Source organism: Pararge aegeria, chromosome 12 (assembly GCF_905163445.1).
Source record: "Pararge aegeria chromosome 12, ilParAegt1.1, whole genome shotgun sequence".
In the NCBI taxonomy this organism is placed as follows: domain Eukaryota; kingdom Metazoa; phylum Arthropoda; class Insecta; order Lepidoptera; family Nymphalidae; genus Pararge; species Pararge aegeria.
In genome coordinates this window covers 7,944,573-7,961,783 of record NC_053191.1, presented here as the reverse complement: position 1 = coordinate 7,961,783, position 17,211 = coordinate 7,944,573, and the positions used below count along the sequence as shown (strand labels likewise).

The 17,211-nt window shown below is 34.3% G+C and overlaps 1 protein-coding gene across 2 annotated transcripts; it reads right to left on the bottom strand.

The window, feature by feature from the left end:
• Nucleotides 1-6,227: 6,227 nt before the first annotated feature.
• Nucleotides 6,228-16,882, bottom strand: LOC120628265 (trichoplein keratin filament-binding protein-like). Of its 2 annotated transcripts, none has more exons than XM_039896549.1 (9): nt 16,433-16,882; nt 15,843-16,060; nt 15,379-15,489; nt 14,457-14,639; nt 13,857-14,001; nt 13,466-13,753; nt 12,845-13,006; nt 12,353-12,544; nt 6,228-7,830 (listed from the first exon to the last, which is right to left on the bottom strand). In XM_039896549.1, exons 2-9 carry the CDS (start codon nt 16,055-16,057, stop codon nt 7,639-7,641), a joined length of 1,488 nt encoding a protein of 495 aa, XP_039752483.1. In that variant the 5' UTR covers nt 16,058-16,060; nt 16,433-16,882; the 3' UTR covers nt 6,228-7,638. The 2 variants fall into 2 exon arrangements, with proteins under 2 accessions (XP_039752483.1, XP_039752484.1); XM_039896550.1 differs by having other exon boundaries at nt 16,542-16,882.
• Between the last annotated feature and the right edge of the window lie 329 nt (nt 16,883-17,211).

Below are 17,211 nucleotides of genomic sequence, written 5' to 3'. Positions count from 1 at the left end.
GAAGCCGCCGGCGCGTGTATCATAACCATGTACTTCCGAAAAGCGGCAAATTTCTTTGAGAAGTAAGTACAAAACCTTTGATGCCGCATTATCAAAGTGCCGATGGTTAAAACATAACTATGCATGCACTCAGTTTGATTTTAATAGATATTTTTTTATTCGCTATGTTTATGGTATTAGTCGTAATGCGCATAGGTCCAGTTTTTCATATTCTTTGATATAGTTTTTTGCGTCTCATAGAATTCCTAAGCGTACCTACCTACCTATACACCGAACTGTTACACCTAACTACTCCGTGAAATAGCGCTAAGTCCTAGCTGCAAGACGCAAGAGTCTTGCAGGCTATGTCTTGTTCTTGCTCAAGTCTTGCACGGTCAGTCTTGGTCTTGGTCTTGCTAAAAATACGCGGTCTTGTTCTTGGTCTTGGTCTTGCAAAAACGCAAGAACAAGACCAAGACTGCAAGACCAAGACTGAATTTGGGCAACACTAATTTTAGTGTCCATGTTACATATTTGTTTAGCAATGATTTTAATTATATATGCATAATTAAATATATGTATTATTTTGTTGTGCGAAACGAAATAAAAATTTTTAATTTTTAATAATTTGATAGGATTTTATATATAATATTCTAGATTGAACAGAAATGACGAGTCTTCCTCTAACATTAAGTACCTAGTAGGTACCTACCTAACTATAAAGGAGGAATATAAAAATAGCACTAAGAAGCTAAATCAGTACCATGTAGGGAATAGTTTTTTTTTAAATCAAAAATGTCAAATTACAAAATACTTACTTACAACTCAACATTCGATTTTAAAATTAAAAAAAAAAAATAGGCAGTCCATTTAGGTACATATAGGTACAATTATAATTGTGTTGCATATATATGCCTAATGCCTTAAAATACTTAATAGGCTCCCATATTTAAATAAAATACCTAAAAGACAAAACAAACTTGGTATATATTTAACATCTTACACAAACTCAAGTCCTTAGGTAGTTGCTCGATATGATACAGATGAACAAAAAAACACCTTTGCTACATGTATTAAAAACTTACGCATAAATACCTACCTATACTTATTAATTACCTCAATTATAGCACTTTGGAGCGGGCTGTAATGAAGAAGACAACAGTGGTCGCTTTCGCGCTCCATAGAAGACATTTTAAAATCTTAATATTTGTTCGTTTAGTTTACAATTAGATACCTACAGCCTCTGTGACGGTTGTCACAGAGGCTATAGGTATCTAAACCCGTGTTACCACTTTACCTAGTCTCCCCTATCTGTATCTGTTTCTACATATAAAACCCTAATATATCCGAAGGATACATGCAGAACCTTTTGGAACTCTATATTTCTCGGGTGGACGACTGGTGCAAATACGACATCATACACGACTAATATTGAAAAATCGAAAAAACTACTCCACTTTAGTAGTGTTTCTCTAACAAGCGGTTAGACTCCATTCCATTTAGCATTTGACAGTAATTATTTTTCCTCGAATGGTCTAAAAAATGGGGAAATGGGAAAGTTTGTAAGCAAGCATCATTCCGCGGGTGTGAGGTGAGATGTTATTTCAACATGGATTCAAGTTTATACAACTGTTAAGTAAAACTTGCATTTGTTTTTATCTCTAAAAGCCGATTTTCATGTATTCCTACATTAACTAAACTAACTTCTAAAATATTGTACTTTCGAGGAATCTAATTCTATGAAAATGCACCGCTAATGAGAGGATTTTCATAAAATTAGAGCAAAAAGTAACTTAGGAGGTATCGAAGAAACCAACTTTCGAAGTTTCATTTTTATTAAGCTTATAACCAAAACCTTTTAGCCCCTTCCTAGCCCGAAATCTATAAACCTACCCAGATTCTCATTTTTTTTTGTAAATAGCTGATAAAGGTCAATAAATCTAAAGGTAGGATTAAATCGTACCTTTAGAAATAAATGAATAAATAAATATACTACGACAATACACAGATCGCCATCTAGCCCCAAAGTAAGCGTAGCTTGTGTTATGGGTACTAAGATAGCTGATGAATATTTTTTTATCAATATAATACACATAATTACTTATAATATACATATAAACTCTCAGACACTGAAAAACATGCATGTTCATCACACAAACATTTTCTAGTTGTGGGAATCGAACCCACGACCTTGGACTCAGAAAGCAGGGATGCTGCCCACTGCGCCACTCGTCCGTCAAAAGTCCAGAAAGTATCGACTTACATGGTGGGTAACATGGTGGGTAATAATAAGAAGATATTACAGATAACACATAAAAAGTCATTATTCGTAGATCAACTTGTTTAACTTTGATAGTCGTAGATAAAGTTTATTATTTATTTCCAGTTGTTTTAATACATGATTATTTAGGCAGAAATTTTTTCACAGAAATACTTACACTACATAGGTAGTGTAAGTATTTACACTACCTATGTAGTGTAAGGAACAATGAATAATAAACTACCCGCTGATGATGCTACGCCGGAGAGCTTGCGTAGAGCTTCTCTTAGCGGATCTACATATTATGTGGTTTGGGGTATCTACCTATGTATCTATCAATCTATTAAATCTTTGAATGTAGTTACCAAAATGCTTTTACTTGAATTAAAAAATCATACAAAACATACCTACTTATATAATATTATTAGATATACCCTGATATAGTGGCGTGCATACGTGCACAGGGTTATGGAGGGTAGAGGTAAGGAGAGTCATCTTATATGGGAGAAAAGTTGAAAAAGTGTCCAGTTGTATGCGCTAAATAACAGTTCAAAAATCCTCCACAATGGCGCTGGTGGATGCACAGGGTATGGTATGAATGTAGCAATCGTAGATGAATTGAAGTATGCCGAGTTAAAAAATTTAATGTCATTATCGACTAAAGTAGTTAATTATTGAGAATTTCAACAACTTACGTTGTACAAAATATTGTGGTAAATATAACCTTACTTCCTTGTTTATTTTTCAAGCCTACTCTAACAATATTTATATTTGGCGCTTCTTTTAAGAGTTACCTTGATGCAAATGTGGCGCCATCCTAATTTAATACATTTTGACGACACTTTTTCATATACACAGATGATCCTCCTTACCTCTACCCTCCATAACAGGGTATGCACTAAGCGCACAGATGATATAAAATGATAATAATCTCCTTTCTCAGTTGTAAAAAACTTAAGGATATTAGGATAGGCATTGTAAGAGTTACCTCTCTTACCTTTACCTCTCTCACTTATCTCCGGTACAAGTTATAAAAAACAATTGTAAAAGTTATAAAAATCCCATCCTTTAGATTTTATAACTTATACTGGAGATTTTCTTTATTTTATATCATCTGCATACCCTGTACATTAATAGAATAGTTAAAAATTTAAAAACGATTGTATTAGTGTAAGTGTTCGTAAGTAAAGCTAATAAAAAAAAAAAATAGCCTGTCCATACACGCCACTGATTAATACTATTATAAAATAAAATAATAAATAAAATAGCCTTTTATTTCAGAAAAAAGTTACATTAAGTTTTTACATTTCATTTTATCATTAAATCAAGTCCCTTAACTCTGTGTGCCTACGATCCTGTGCCACCCTTCTCCATAGTGGACCAGCTGTAAGTTTCAGCTCGTCTTCCCAACGTCTTTGTTGCCGACCCTTTTATCTTTGTCCATCTCGTGGATACCAATGAGTTACTAGGGTACTCCACTTGCCTTGGTTGTCTCGTAGCATGTGATGTGATTATTACTATTACCGGATTGGAAATGGACAACCATCGCCTATTAACAGGGCAAAACAGAAGGGCTGGCTCGCAGGACTTGTAAGAAACATGTCCTATAAAGTGACGCCCTGTGTCCACCAACCTGAGGCGTAGGTGTTAAGTCTCATTTGCCTGTAATTACTCCGGCAGCCACACTTTTCAGATCGGAACACAGCAGTGATGGCTTGTCGGCAGAAATAAGCATGACGGTAGTACCTACTTCCCCGGGCAAGCTCTAACAAACTTGGCTACTTTGTACTTTCGATGTGAAACATCTATAGGCGAGGGTAAAACAGATTGTTGGCGTTACGACGCATCGCCATATATGATGGTCAACTACACGTAGTTGAGTTGTCGGGATTTCAGATACATTTTTAAAATTAGATTTTTTTTATTTAATTAAAATGAATATTGTAATAAATAGTCGCTATTTTATGGAACAATATCTGATTCCGTTTTATGCATATAAATTTCGATCTGTCAGGCGTCTTAAAACGGCTCACACATTTTTTTTAATTAAATATAATTTGCTTTAAGGCCTAAGGCAGACATCGTGAGAGCTCTCCGGCATGTAGGTTTCGATGTTTTCCTTCACCGTTAAAGCAATGAAAGAAAAGAAAAATTGAGGTGCGTGCTGGGTTTCAAACTCGGCCCCCCGAAAGTAAAGTCGAAATGTTACCCACTGGGCTGTCACCGCGTAACTACTATATTATACTTAGATAGTATACTTTCTTACACTCCTACACAACTCTGCTCCATTTTAGGGTTACTTTCTGTGACTTGGCTAAATTATGTTTTAACCATAGTTTTTAGAAGGAACAAACATTTTCCTTTTATAGCTTTATATAACACGATTCACAGAAAACTTAAAATACTTATTTGTGAAAAATTTTCATGTATGTAAAAAGAAAATTATTTTAAATAAATATCTAAAAACATAAAGTTATAATAAAGTTGAATCCCTAATAAAACACAAAATTTAAAATTAAAAATAATAATCACACAATCTATACACACTAATACAGTTAAATCAAACACGTACACGCTTACTAATGTAAATACAAAAAAAATAGGAGTACCTATAAGTACTTATAAATGTAGGATGGTGTAGGTTAAAGTTAGGTTATGGTGTTTTAATGACAAAGTTGCAAATCTCTTCGCTTTTATCTCCCACAGACTTGACGTTTAGAAGTGCTTTTAAGAAGGTATACTTGAAATACCTGAAGTAATTTTGATTTTGTTTCAGTACCGAATGGTGCTTATAAAAAAAAAAAACAAATTGCACCGAACAGATGATAAAAAATAATAACGACTAAGAAATCGCGAGGTATCTTTTGCACCGTACAGAGTCTCATACAAGACTGAACTGTATGGAAAATGTCCGCATTTATATCAAAATACACATCAACTCAATTCATGAACATTATCAAGTTTAATTGTTTACCCACTTTATAAAATTACTGTAACAAACCGTAGGTACCTACCGCCAAACGATGGGTAATCTTGCGTAGAAAGTGACAAACAGCTTGTCTTTGGTTCTAAATAGCAATACCCTTTGCGTTCTAGCGGGCTTACTTCATAAGAATATAGATACTAGCAGAAAACTCCGCGCATGAGTAGATACTACTTTTAATAAGCTATCAAATGCATAAGTTTTCAAATCCGCCTAGAGATAAGCGCCTTTTAAAAAGCGAAGAAATGGAAAACATTAGCTTTTTTATCGACGCAGCATTCAAGCAGCATTGCATTGTTCCGGTTTGAAGGGAATGGTTGCCGGAGAAATTACAAGCACATCTGGCTTAACACCTACGCTAAGGTTACCTGTCAGAGATCGCGACTAAGCGATAAGGCCGCCTTTTGTACACTGCTTCTGTCTGTGTTTTTATTTATTCTTCTTCTGTTTTTTTGTGTACAAATAAAGAGTTTAAATAAATAAATAAATGATAATGATTGATTTTCACTTTAAAATCGTAGTTCATAAAACAAGATAACAGAATAACAGTCAACAGTAACAGTTGAATATTATCCAATATTCTACTGTCAGGTGAGACATAACTAAATTTTATTTAATATATGGGATTTTTCAAATACTTTTCAATTTACACAAATTGTGTAAACCAAATCCTTGGTTAGTCCCTCTCATTTTAATTTTAGTGGCGCCATCTACTGTACTATCTTGAACTAATTTTACAACGTGACATCTACTGCCATCTATTGGGACTTTTGAAGGCTACTTAAGTATCAGCGCCATCTTTATTAACTACGATTGAATATTTATTTTACTGGTTCATATGCTATGCACTAGATGTCACTATATATGAGGTCTCCGATTGCTTTTGTAAACATAATATTTCTTCCCTGAATAATACGATATATTCTGATTATACGATGAAACATGAAAGTGCGTTCATTCGTACTTGTACATTTGTGTAATTTATTTAAGTCAATTAAACAAGTATTTAAAAAATATCACTTTTATTTCCTCACATTGGAATAGGAACACAGCACACAACAAACTCATTTGTTTCCTTAATATGTAAAGGTTCTTAATATATACATAGTTAAATATTTATTAAAATTCATTTTACTTTATTTATGCATTTTGTCACTCATTAATGAGTAAATGCCTTCTATCTATCATTTCGCATCACCAAGAGTACAGATTTAAATTGTGAAGTACAGTCCATTGCCTTTAAACTCGTCGCCTATCTAATATTATATGCCCTCATATTATACAAAGGATAAGTATATCATACTTTATAATTTAAATCAGTGCCAAAGTTCTGCCAGTCTTATTTTTGATATTTAAAAGTGCGATGATATTTCATTAGTCATATTATGATTTTGATATTAATTCATCTAGTAGGATTCAGATAATTCAGCCATTTGAATCAATAATGACTTGGATTTCGTTAATATCAGCGAATTTTCACTATAGTCAACACATACCTTAATTAAACAACCTCTTTGAATTTCATAATAATATCTTTTATATATCACATATATAACGGTGATAGCCTAGTGGGTAAGGCTTCGGCTTCCCCGAGGGACCGAGGTCGTTCTCCAGCACTCCCCACAGCTTTTGGGGTTATGTGCGTTTTTACTGTAAATGTTATAACATCGTCCGGAAACCTAAATAAGAATTATTAAAGAGCGTGTGAAGTCTACCAATCATTTGGGTAGGCACTTGGCCAGCGTGGTAAGGCGTAATCGCCTTAAATTCTTCTCATTTTGAGAGACCCGTGCCCTGTAGTGGACAGTAATGGGTTGATGATGATGATTATTGAAAATTATGGCCAACAAGTTTTTTTGTTAAATTCTGCAGGACTTATAAAGGTTCTCGGGATAAAAAGTATCCTACGTCCGTCCGCAGGATATCTCTATGAATAATTTCGCTAAAATATGATGAGCCGGAAAGCCAAAACACGAAAACAAACAAAACAAGCTAACAAACACACACATTAAATTCATCGAGCACATACTCGCGTATCACTTGTTATAGCAGTGTACATCAGCAACTGACTGACCCACTGGTCGTAGTTATAGCACGTAAGTCATTTCGAGTTCTATTGAGTAGTTTCGGACTTTTATATAAAACCGAAAGCATCCGAAACTACGCGATCAAAATTACTCGGCTAACAACTCCGCTCGTCTGAGTGCCTAGTATAAAATTTTCTACCATCGTTTACCTATTCGATCGTGGGAAAGTTTACTACGATTTGTATGGAGTCGAAAGATCGCCATCTAGTGACAATATAGTTTCCTAGGATTGTAGCAAGATGGCGCTCTATAAATTTCATACTTATCGTTGTTAACCTTCACACGATCGAATAGGTAAAAAAATGTTATACGAGGTGATCTGGCCTAGTCTAAGCCCAAGCTTGAGTATTCCCCTCCCTTTGAGCGCGAGCGATTTCGCCGCGTAGAAGACGTTCGTGGGCGGCTGCGGATCTCAACTCCGCCTCCTTGCTCGCAACCTCCTCCATCTTTTCCTTCTGTACACGCAGTCCATTGAGTTGTGACTGAAGCGCTGTTATAGTTGAGTATTGCGTATTTTTTAGCTGAAACAGAGTAATTTTTTTTCTGTAGTTTTTTATTTTTATCTAGCCTTACCTGGAGCTATTACCGTGGCCCATATACATTTACAGCATCAAGGGACCTGCCAATGCGTTGCCGGCTTTAGGGTATTTGTTTTCCTCTCCTTTGATAATGCCATATTGAAGTTAAGGACATTAAAAATCGAGCTTAATTCATCATAACATCTATGATAACTTAACAATTATTAATTATAAAGTTAACATCTCCTGAGGAGGCTCCGGTGTCGGAGCGAAACGTGCGTAGAGATTACATTGGCGAACATCTGTTCCGTGTGGAGTATAAAGATTGAAGAAATTATAAATTACACCGTACAATTTCTCAAGCTTAGTTTTCATTACATATCATGGAATTCCGCTTAGTAACTCCTGCTTCTATCCAATATATTGAAGTTAGGTGAAAATGGAACCTGGTTCCACAAAATTCGCACGTTTAAATAGCGCAATTGGCTTTTTATCAAAATTCAAAATTCATTTATTTCAAGTAGGCCTAATACAAGCACTTTTGAAACGTCAAGTCTGTCCGTGTGTAGTGACTCTACCACCGGTTCGGAAGGTAGATTCTACCGAGAAGAAGCCGGCAAGAAACTCAGCAGTTGCTCTTTTCAAACATCAAAAATTTACATTTTATATTTTAACATTCATTTTTCTATCTTGTGAGAGATGAAAGCGGAGCTGGATGCTTCCAAGCAACCTTGTCATTAAGAAACTCATCAATTGTATAATAACCTCGCTGTAATAAATGTGTTTTAACACATTCTTTAAACTTATGGATTGGTAGGTCCAAAATTACCTTAGGAATCATATTATAAAAGCGTATACTCAATCCCACAAATGACTTCTGCACCTTTCGCAGACGATATGCAGATGTCACTAATTTATGACCATTTCTTGTAAGTCGACTGTTTATATCCACTTTTTGTTTATAAAGACTAATATGTTGTCTTACAAATACTATATTGTTATAAATGTATTGTGAGGCTACCGTAAGTATACCAATTTCTTTAAATTTTTCACGGAGGGATTCACGTGATTTAAGTTTATATATTGACCGTACAGCTCTTTTCTGCAATATGAACATAGTTTCAATATCAGCAGCTTTGCCCCATAATAAGATCCCGTAAGACATCACACTATGAAAGTACGCGAAGTAAACAAGTCTTGCTGTTTCTACGTCAGTAATCTGTCTAATTTTCCTGACGGCGTAGGCAGCCGAGCTTAGTTTACCTGCTAGTGTATCTATATGGGTACCCCACTGAAGCTTACAATCCAAGGTCATGCCCAGAAAAACTGTGGAATCTTCCATTTTTAGTGATTCTCCATTTATTATTATATTTTTATTAACTTTCTTTACATTTGGTAAAATAAATTCCACACACTTAGTTTTTTTTGCATTTAAAAGTAAATTATTGACAGTAAACCAGTGCGACACATGCGACATAGCACGGCTTACATCGTCAGAGTTGTCTCTACCTCTATCAGTTTTAAAAATTAGAGATGTATCATCAGCAAACAGTACAATGTCACAGGTTTCACTGACATGGTGTGGTAGATCATTTATATACACCAAAAATAGAAAGGGACCCAAGATTGAACCCTGTGGGACACCCATTGACGTAGCCGACCCCTGCGACTTAATGTCTTTTATGCAAACCCTTTGGGTTCTGTCACTGAGATAAGAGGCAACCAAATTTAGTGCAACGTTTTTGATACCATAATGGGCTAGTTTAAGAAGCAAGGTTTTATGATCGACACAATCGAATGCTTTGGATAGATCACAAAAAACACCAATGGCATTCTGCAAACGTTCCCAGGCATCGTATACATGTTTTAAAAGTTTAGCGCCTGCATCCGTGGTGCTACGACCTTTAGTAAAACCGTACTGCTCCGGATGTAGTAAGTTATTTACATTGAAGTGATTCAAAAGTTGATTTAATATAATTTTTTCAAAGACCTTACTAAGAGCTGGTAAGATTGAAATGGGTCTGTAATTGTTAATGTCGTTTTTATTGCCAGATTTAAATAGAGGTATAAGTTTACTATGTTTCATTAAATTTGGAAAAGTACCTCTATCAACACATTCATTAAAAACTATGGCTAAGTAAGGGGCAATAACGTCTATAATGTTAGATATTACCATTCCAGACATACCCCATAAATCACCGGTTTTTTTCTGTTTCAACAACTTAAAATTCTTTATTATATCATATGCAGATATATGTTTAAAATTAAATAAAACGTTGCACTCATTAACGTTGTTCCTCAATAAACTCTGAGCTGCAGTAGGTGAAGAATTAAGTGAATCAGTCAACAAAATAGGAACTCTCTGAAAAAAGTTTTCAAAGGTACTTGCAACCTCACTGTCAGCGGTAACTTTATTATCATTAATAATTAATTCAAAGTTTACGTTGCGAGATTTAGCTTTCCCAGTTTCATTATTAACAATTTTCCAGGTTGTTTGTACTTTGTTATCCGATTTTATGATTTGATCCTTAAAGTATAGCGACTTAGCATGAAAGCAAACGTTCTTAAACGTTTTAGAGTACATTTTTACGTGTTGTAGGAAAGCTGGAGTATGGTTATATTGTTTTTCACCATAGAGCTCATACAAATTATCTCTACTTTTGTATATGCCAATAGTTGCCCAATCGCTAAACTTTATTTTTTTATTGAAATCTATATGTTTGAAATTGAATATTTTGTTAAATTCATTTTCTATAATATTAAAGAGCGTACCATAAATGCTGTCAGGATGACCGTTCTTAAAGACAAGGGCAGGAATTTTGGATGATATTTCACCTTTGAATCGCGTCAATTTGCTCTTAGTTATCGGCCTACACTTGACGATATGTTTATCTTTGTTTATATTATTCAAAACAGTAATTTGTTGGCCACAATGATCTGATCTTAAGTTGGTTATTATCGATTTACCTAAGATATCATAGTTGAGAAAAATATTATCTAAACACGATGCTGAGGTTGCTGTGATTCTAGTAGGTTCACTAAAAGCATAATTTAAATTAAAACATTTAAATAAGTTTAGCAACCTAGTCGTAGTTGCATTACTAAGTAAAATATCAACATTAAAATCCCCGCATACTATTGCTTTTTTTGTGGATACAGACAATCGCTTAAGCACATCTTCCATTACATCCTCAAAAAGGCTAAAATCACCTGAGGGGGGACGATATACACACACTATTATAAATCGCTCCAGCTCCACACAAGATAGTTCTACAGTGCGTTCAACAGAAAGACTAACTATGTCTTTTCGCTCCTTACAAGTTATATTATTGTGTACAAAAATTAAGGACCCACCATGAATTGCAGTCCTTCTGAAGAACACACTTGACATTTTGAAATTCCTTAAGATAACTGCTGGATGTGCACCAGTGAGCCAATGCTCAGTAATACACAGAATGTGTATATTGAGTTTTTCCACAAACAGTTCTATTTCAATTTCTTTGCCGGTTAAGCTCTGTATATTTTGATGTACAATGTTCGTATTGGAGAGCTTCTCCGTTGTCTGGCTATCTAGTTTAAATAATTATAAGAAATTTTCTTAGTACTTGAACAAGAGAATCAGAAATATTAGTACCTAAAGTACAATTTGTAAAGTTGTCAATAGACTTAGTTACAACACTTGTAACTGTATCATTTAAATTGTAAGCTAATAATGAGGCTATATGTTGCTTAAATTTTTTTGACAGATAAAAAGTATCCCTAGTCAATAACAGTGGTGAAATAAATTTATTCACATCAAAATAAAAAACTGCCTCACTATGACGGCATGTCAAGTTATAAATTAATAAATTTAAATTATAAATTTGCTTATTTCGCTTAGAACTAAGTGTGCCACAGTACGGAAAGGCACACATAACAAATCTACTTTTAGATTTTTCATGCAAAGCCAGCAATTTTTCTACACATCTTATAATTTGTGTCTTTTTTACATTTAAGCTGTCTCCTAACAAAAATATAACATTTTTATTTACATCTAAACTGTCTATGTTCAAACTATCAATAAGATAGTCTAAATTAGCCCCCGGTGAACATCTATTAGTCACTGAGTGATCTAGGTAACAGTTCATAATAGGACCAGACATTTAGTATCTAATAGTGAAGTCCGACAGAAGATCTAGAATTTCTGGGTTAATTTCCTGGAGCCGAAAATTATAAGGTATTTCTGTCATAGAAGGTTTTTCTGTCAGAAAAAGGTTTAGAATATTGGCTATGTCCAACCATGCCTGCCAAAGAGCACTTTAAATTTGGTCCTTCCTTTTGTCCTTTGGTCCTTATCGATAATTGTAAAAGCTGGCTGACCAGCATGACTAGAAGTAGGGATAGGTTCGAAGTCCTTCTCTTCTGATCTAGTTGAATATTCTCAAACCCTAGACCCTATATTATTATTTTTTAACTCCCTTTAGTAACAAATCCTTACAATAAGTAAGGATTTGTTTGATTTGTGTGTGACATTGTCTTATACTACCTGTGTTTCTCTCTCTCTAGCACGCACTTCCTGGTGGAAGTTGTCCATTTGCTGGAGTATTTCCTCCCGTTCCAAGACATTGGCCTTTTGCAGATGAATATTGGCTTCAATTTTTTCCTCCACTTGTCTCTTGAGGGTGTCTATAACCTCTTTCATCAGAATGCCTCGGGCTTCGCGTTCTTTCGCCCACAACTGAAATAATGGCTAAGTTTTAGGGTGGATGGTGTTTTCGGGATGGTTGGTATAAAAACGATTTAATGAAACTATAACTTGCAACGCAAAGCAAAGCAAACTCCATCTACAGCATTCTTAGTTGTTTTTTTGTAAAAACCTAAGAAGTGTTTTAAAGTGGCTTTTGTATGTATAACTCGCGCCATTAAAAAATAGATTTACAAGACGACTAACGTCGTTCTATCTCATTAGAACGGCAGCATTTCATAAACCTATTCTTTAATGGCGCAGGTTCTACAAACATTAACTAACAGATCATACCTTGTCTTGTTTTTCATTGATCTGTCTTGCTTCGCCGTCGTACATTGCTTCGATATTCTTTTGTCTTAGTCTTTCTCTATCTCGATGCTCCTCTAACTCTTGTAATACCTCGTCTAACACTCGTTTGTGATTAACGCATTTGGCACGATCAATTTCATATTCCTAAAATTATATCATCCTCGTTTTTAGCCTACTATGTCACAGATCTCTCTTCTCATGAGTGAGTTAGAGATAACGATTATAAGAGCAATGTATCAGGTGTAACAAAATCGGTGGGGCTGTTATGTTGATTATCTAGGAGTATATTTACAGACTTAGTACAAAACGTTTTTTGCACATTTCTAATAAGAACCGCTTATGTTTTCTGCCACATATAGCTTGGAATACTTTCAAGACCTTGCTTGAATAGGCACTTTCTAGGCAAGGGAGCGAGATCTTATTGGATAATGGTTAAAAAGTTACAAGCGTTTAAATTCTTCCAGAAAGGGACAAATAATTCTGTCCGGCACACAAAGAGCTCTGGGTTTTCGTACGTTTTGTAAATCAAAACAGAATTTAAATACAGTAATCTTGTACAGATCATGGCCTTGCTTAAATATGCAGAATAGATAAACATGTTACCTTCAATACACTTTCCCGTAACCTATCCAACATTTTAAGTTCCAGTTCTATCTCACTTATCACTGAAATAACTTTTCTTTTCAGCTTGTACTTATGCAAGCCCATATTGACTATAGTTGTGTCTCTTTCTGACATCAGCTTCAGATGTTCCCTCTCCCTTTCGCTCGAAAGAATCTGAAGCTCTTGAAGTATCAGTCTTTCTTTCTCTTCTTGCTTTCGAAGTTTTTTAACTATCGTTTCTTTGTCGCCCAATTCTGCTATCTGACCTTCTAAACTGCTCCGAAGTTCCTAAAATTTTCTACAATATTTTAATTGTGATACAAAATTTTTGTTTTTATGTTTTACAGTTAAAGTATATTTTCTAGAGTAATTTTACGGTTTTCCTACCTACCTTCATTTGAATTTCCTTTTCCCTGAGTCTTTCTTCTTCAATTTGTATCTGACGTCGCAAAGCCTCGTCTCTCTCTTGTAGAACTTTTCTGGTATCTTCCTCATCTTTCTTCTTTTGCATCTCTTTCTCAACTATTTGCTCCATCCTAGAAAATATATGCAAAATAATATTATAGAATATCAGGTACCTACTACGTATTTCGGCCAAAAAATCGTCTATTTCTAGATCGCAGCCAGAGTAGTATTTAGCGAATTTTTTCGTTCTCCTAGTATTTATTCCTCCTCCTCCTATATATCCTATTAACTGGACTGTGTGTTCTAGGAATACACATACCTAGATATAGGTGTAAACTGTCTATGATATCGAGCGCAGATTTCTCAAAGACCAAAAAATTAACATATGAATTATTAATTCGTCATGATTTTCGTTCTCCTAATGAACAAACGCTGTACTACCTAACTTCTATACTTGCTTATTACCACTATGCAATGTATACATTTTGGAACGCATCAACTTTCGTATTTGACTTTATAATTTTCAAAAACTCCAACGAAGACGTGGCTAAGATCTATTTCTGTATGAGTAGGCAAAATAGCTCACCAAGCTGATTTCAGTTTTCCATTCGCGATGTAAGAACTAGCAGCTCGTAATTCTGGTTGCCGCAATCTCCATGCATGATAGAGTTTCAATTCTGCTTCCTGTTTTCTCATTTGCTGCTCTTTCTCTATGATGCCCTGGTTGATCTGTTGCAGAGTTGATGTAGGAATTTTGTTTAAATAAGACCTGGTGAATGGAATATTTTGATGACTTTAAGGTTTTACAATAGCTTAGCCCTACACTAATGTACAAGCTATTATTTAGTTTCCTTTGTCCAGGTGACTGTCTGTATGTAATCAAATCTTGAAATGTAAATTCAACCTACTTCACTGTTTCCGATTGTGCTCAAATTAAACATGCATGCATGCATCAAATCAGGATGACACTGTTCTATTTTCCACATACATATAAATAGTAATGGACATTTTCTCTTTTTTTGAGTACTTCTAGTAACATTGGCAACATAATACATTAATTTCAGTATTAGAAATGCAAAACTCTCGACTTCTTGCAGACTATGGTAGACCAAAGTTAATTACTTATAACCAGAACTTGAAATATTTAAGAAATAAACGAAATCAATTATTCACCACCGTAAATTTGTTAAACTTTTCATATACTTTTTATGATTTTTTTCGGTTTGCAATACTATATAATATTATATTACACTGATTGTGATTGATGTGCTTTTGTCCATTTAGAAGTTGTATCTTCCATCTTCAAAGATTTTAATCATAAAACAAATGGAAATGACCAGCCAGTAAAACTTTTCAAATGAAATGTTTCATAACTTTAAAAAAAGTTTAATAATATTGGTTTATACAACACACAAACATAAAAAGTGGGGGATAATAAAAAGAATGTAAGTAGATACTATATAACAGAATTACTTTTATTTTGACTACATAACAAAGATATGTTATACCCATTCTTGTAGTACTTGGGTTGCGCAGCCAAAGCTTTAAGCTCTTGTTGATACTGCATGTTTTCTTGGAATAACATTAGTTCCAGTTTCTTGCGTCTCTCCTCCAGTTGTCTGAAAAATTATAATATCATACATGCTGCTTACCTGCTTCATAACTGACACTCAATAATATTTTGATTATAGCATTCATTATGCTATATTTTTCTTATAAGACATTGTTTTCATTAGTTAAATATTTTTAAATAGATTAGCTAGTTTCTAAGTAAGAAATACTCAACAGAGATGATGTATCTCCACTGTGGCACACAGGCTTCATCTAACAATATCTACAGTTTTCCTTAATGTTATGAAAACTTACTGTTTAATTCACATAATAAATAATGAAGTATCCCTTATTAAGTTATTATATGTATTTAATAACATTTAACATGTTTAATGAAAACTTATTATTGAGATATACTTACGCAACCCTAATCTTTTTTTCACTCAACAACTCTGCTTCTTTATTAGCCTTTTCATAGTAGCCCTCTGTTGTCCACTGCTCATGGTGTCTTGACTTATTTGTGTTAAGCTCAAAGTAGCTTGCCACCTTCTTTAGCTCTTCAGCACGGCGGAGTTCGTTGTCCCGCTTTTGGGCTGCTATAGCTTGAAGCTGCCATTGAGGTCTGATGTGTGACATGTTCTAAGATCACATTTGAAACATTAGTTGTTAATAATAATAATAATATAAATAATTAATTCTTTAATATTTTATGAATGTTGATGAATTTAGCATCTCCTTTTTACAGACTTAAACTATCAAGAAGAGAATATCTTATCATTCTAAATGTTAACCCAAGTTAAAACATACCAAATTATAGTAAATGTGTCTCTTCATTAAGAGTGTTAAAAGTGGTTAGAGTAGAAAGGAAAGTTTAAAACAAACATAATAGCTAAGAATAAATAAAAGGTGGATATTTAAGCTATAATTAAGGTATAGATAGGCAACACTGAGGTCAACTAAAAGATTTCAAAGTATTATTTAAGGTAACAATTAAAAAAAATAGATAAGTACCTTAGATGTTTTGAACACCCAGACTTCTATCCAATGATTATTTTATCACAATGCGAGCCACTAGAAGCTTAATCTCAGAATGACTAATTTTGTAAAATCGATCACTAACCTCGGTTGACTGCACACAGTACGGCCTTAGCCAATTCTGGTGATAAACTTACTTCCGTGCATGATTGCTCACATATTGCTCATAACAACGCACAGTAACAACGCGTGGGCTATAACGACACTGAATTGGTCAGAATGGTCAGCATGAGGTCAGGCAAGTAATTAAATAACATTTAGACCACTTCCTCGCTTCAATTATTGCTCTCAGACACGCAGTTCAGCAATTAATTGCAATTGCAGAATCATTTTGTAACAGCAAAACAAAACAAAATAGCAGGTTCTTTTCTTTGTAAAATGTTTGATTTTTGTTTTCAAGTTTCAACAGCTCTTCCAAAGTCAAAACATTGAAATATAACGTCTAAAACTGACAGTTACTTAGCAACAACGTTTTTTTAAACCTGCTTTACGGGTTTGGGTTCTAGTGTATTTAGTGCAACCTTGTCTTTCTTGACATAGAGCCTGTCATAAAAGCTGACTGACCTTTAATATGTACTATAGTATAATATAGGCCAGTATATATAAAACTACAACAGCAAATACTACTGATGTATACCCAATTAACGGATCTTTATCCTTTAACTGATCATACAGCACTCAATGCACACCGTATTTCGGCTACAATGTTACAGTAGGTAATTTTAAAAAGTGGGTAAATATTTTAACTTTTAATA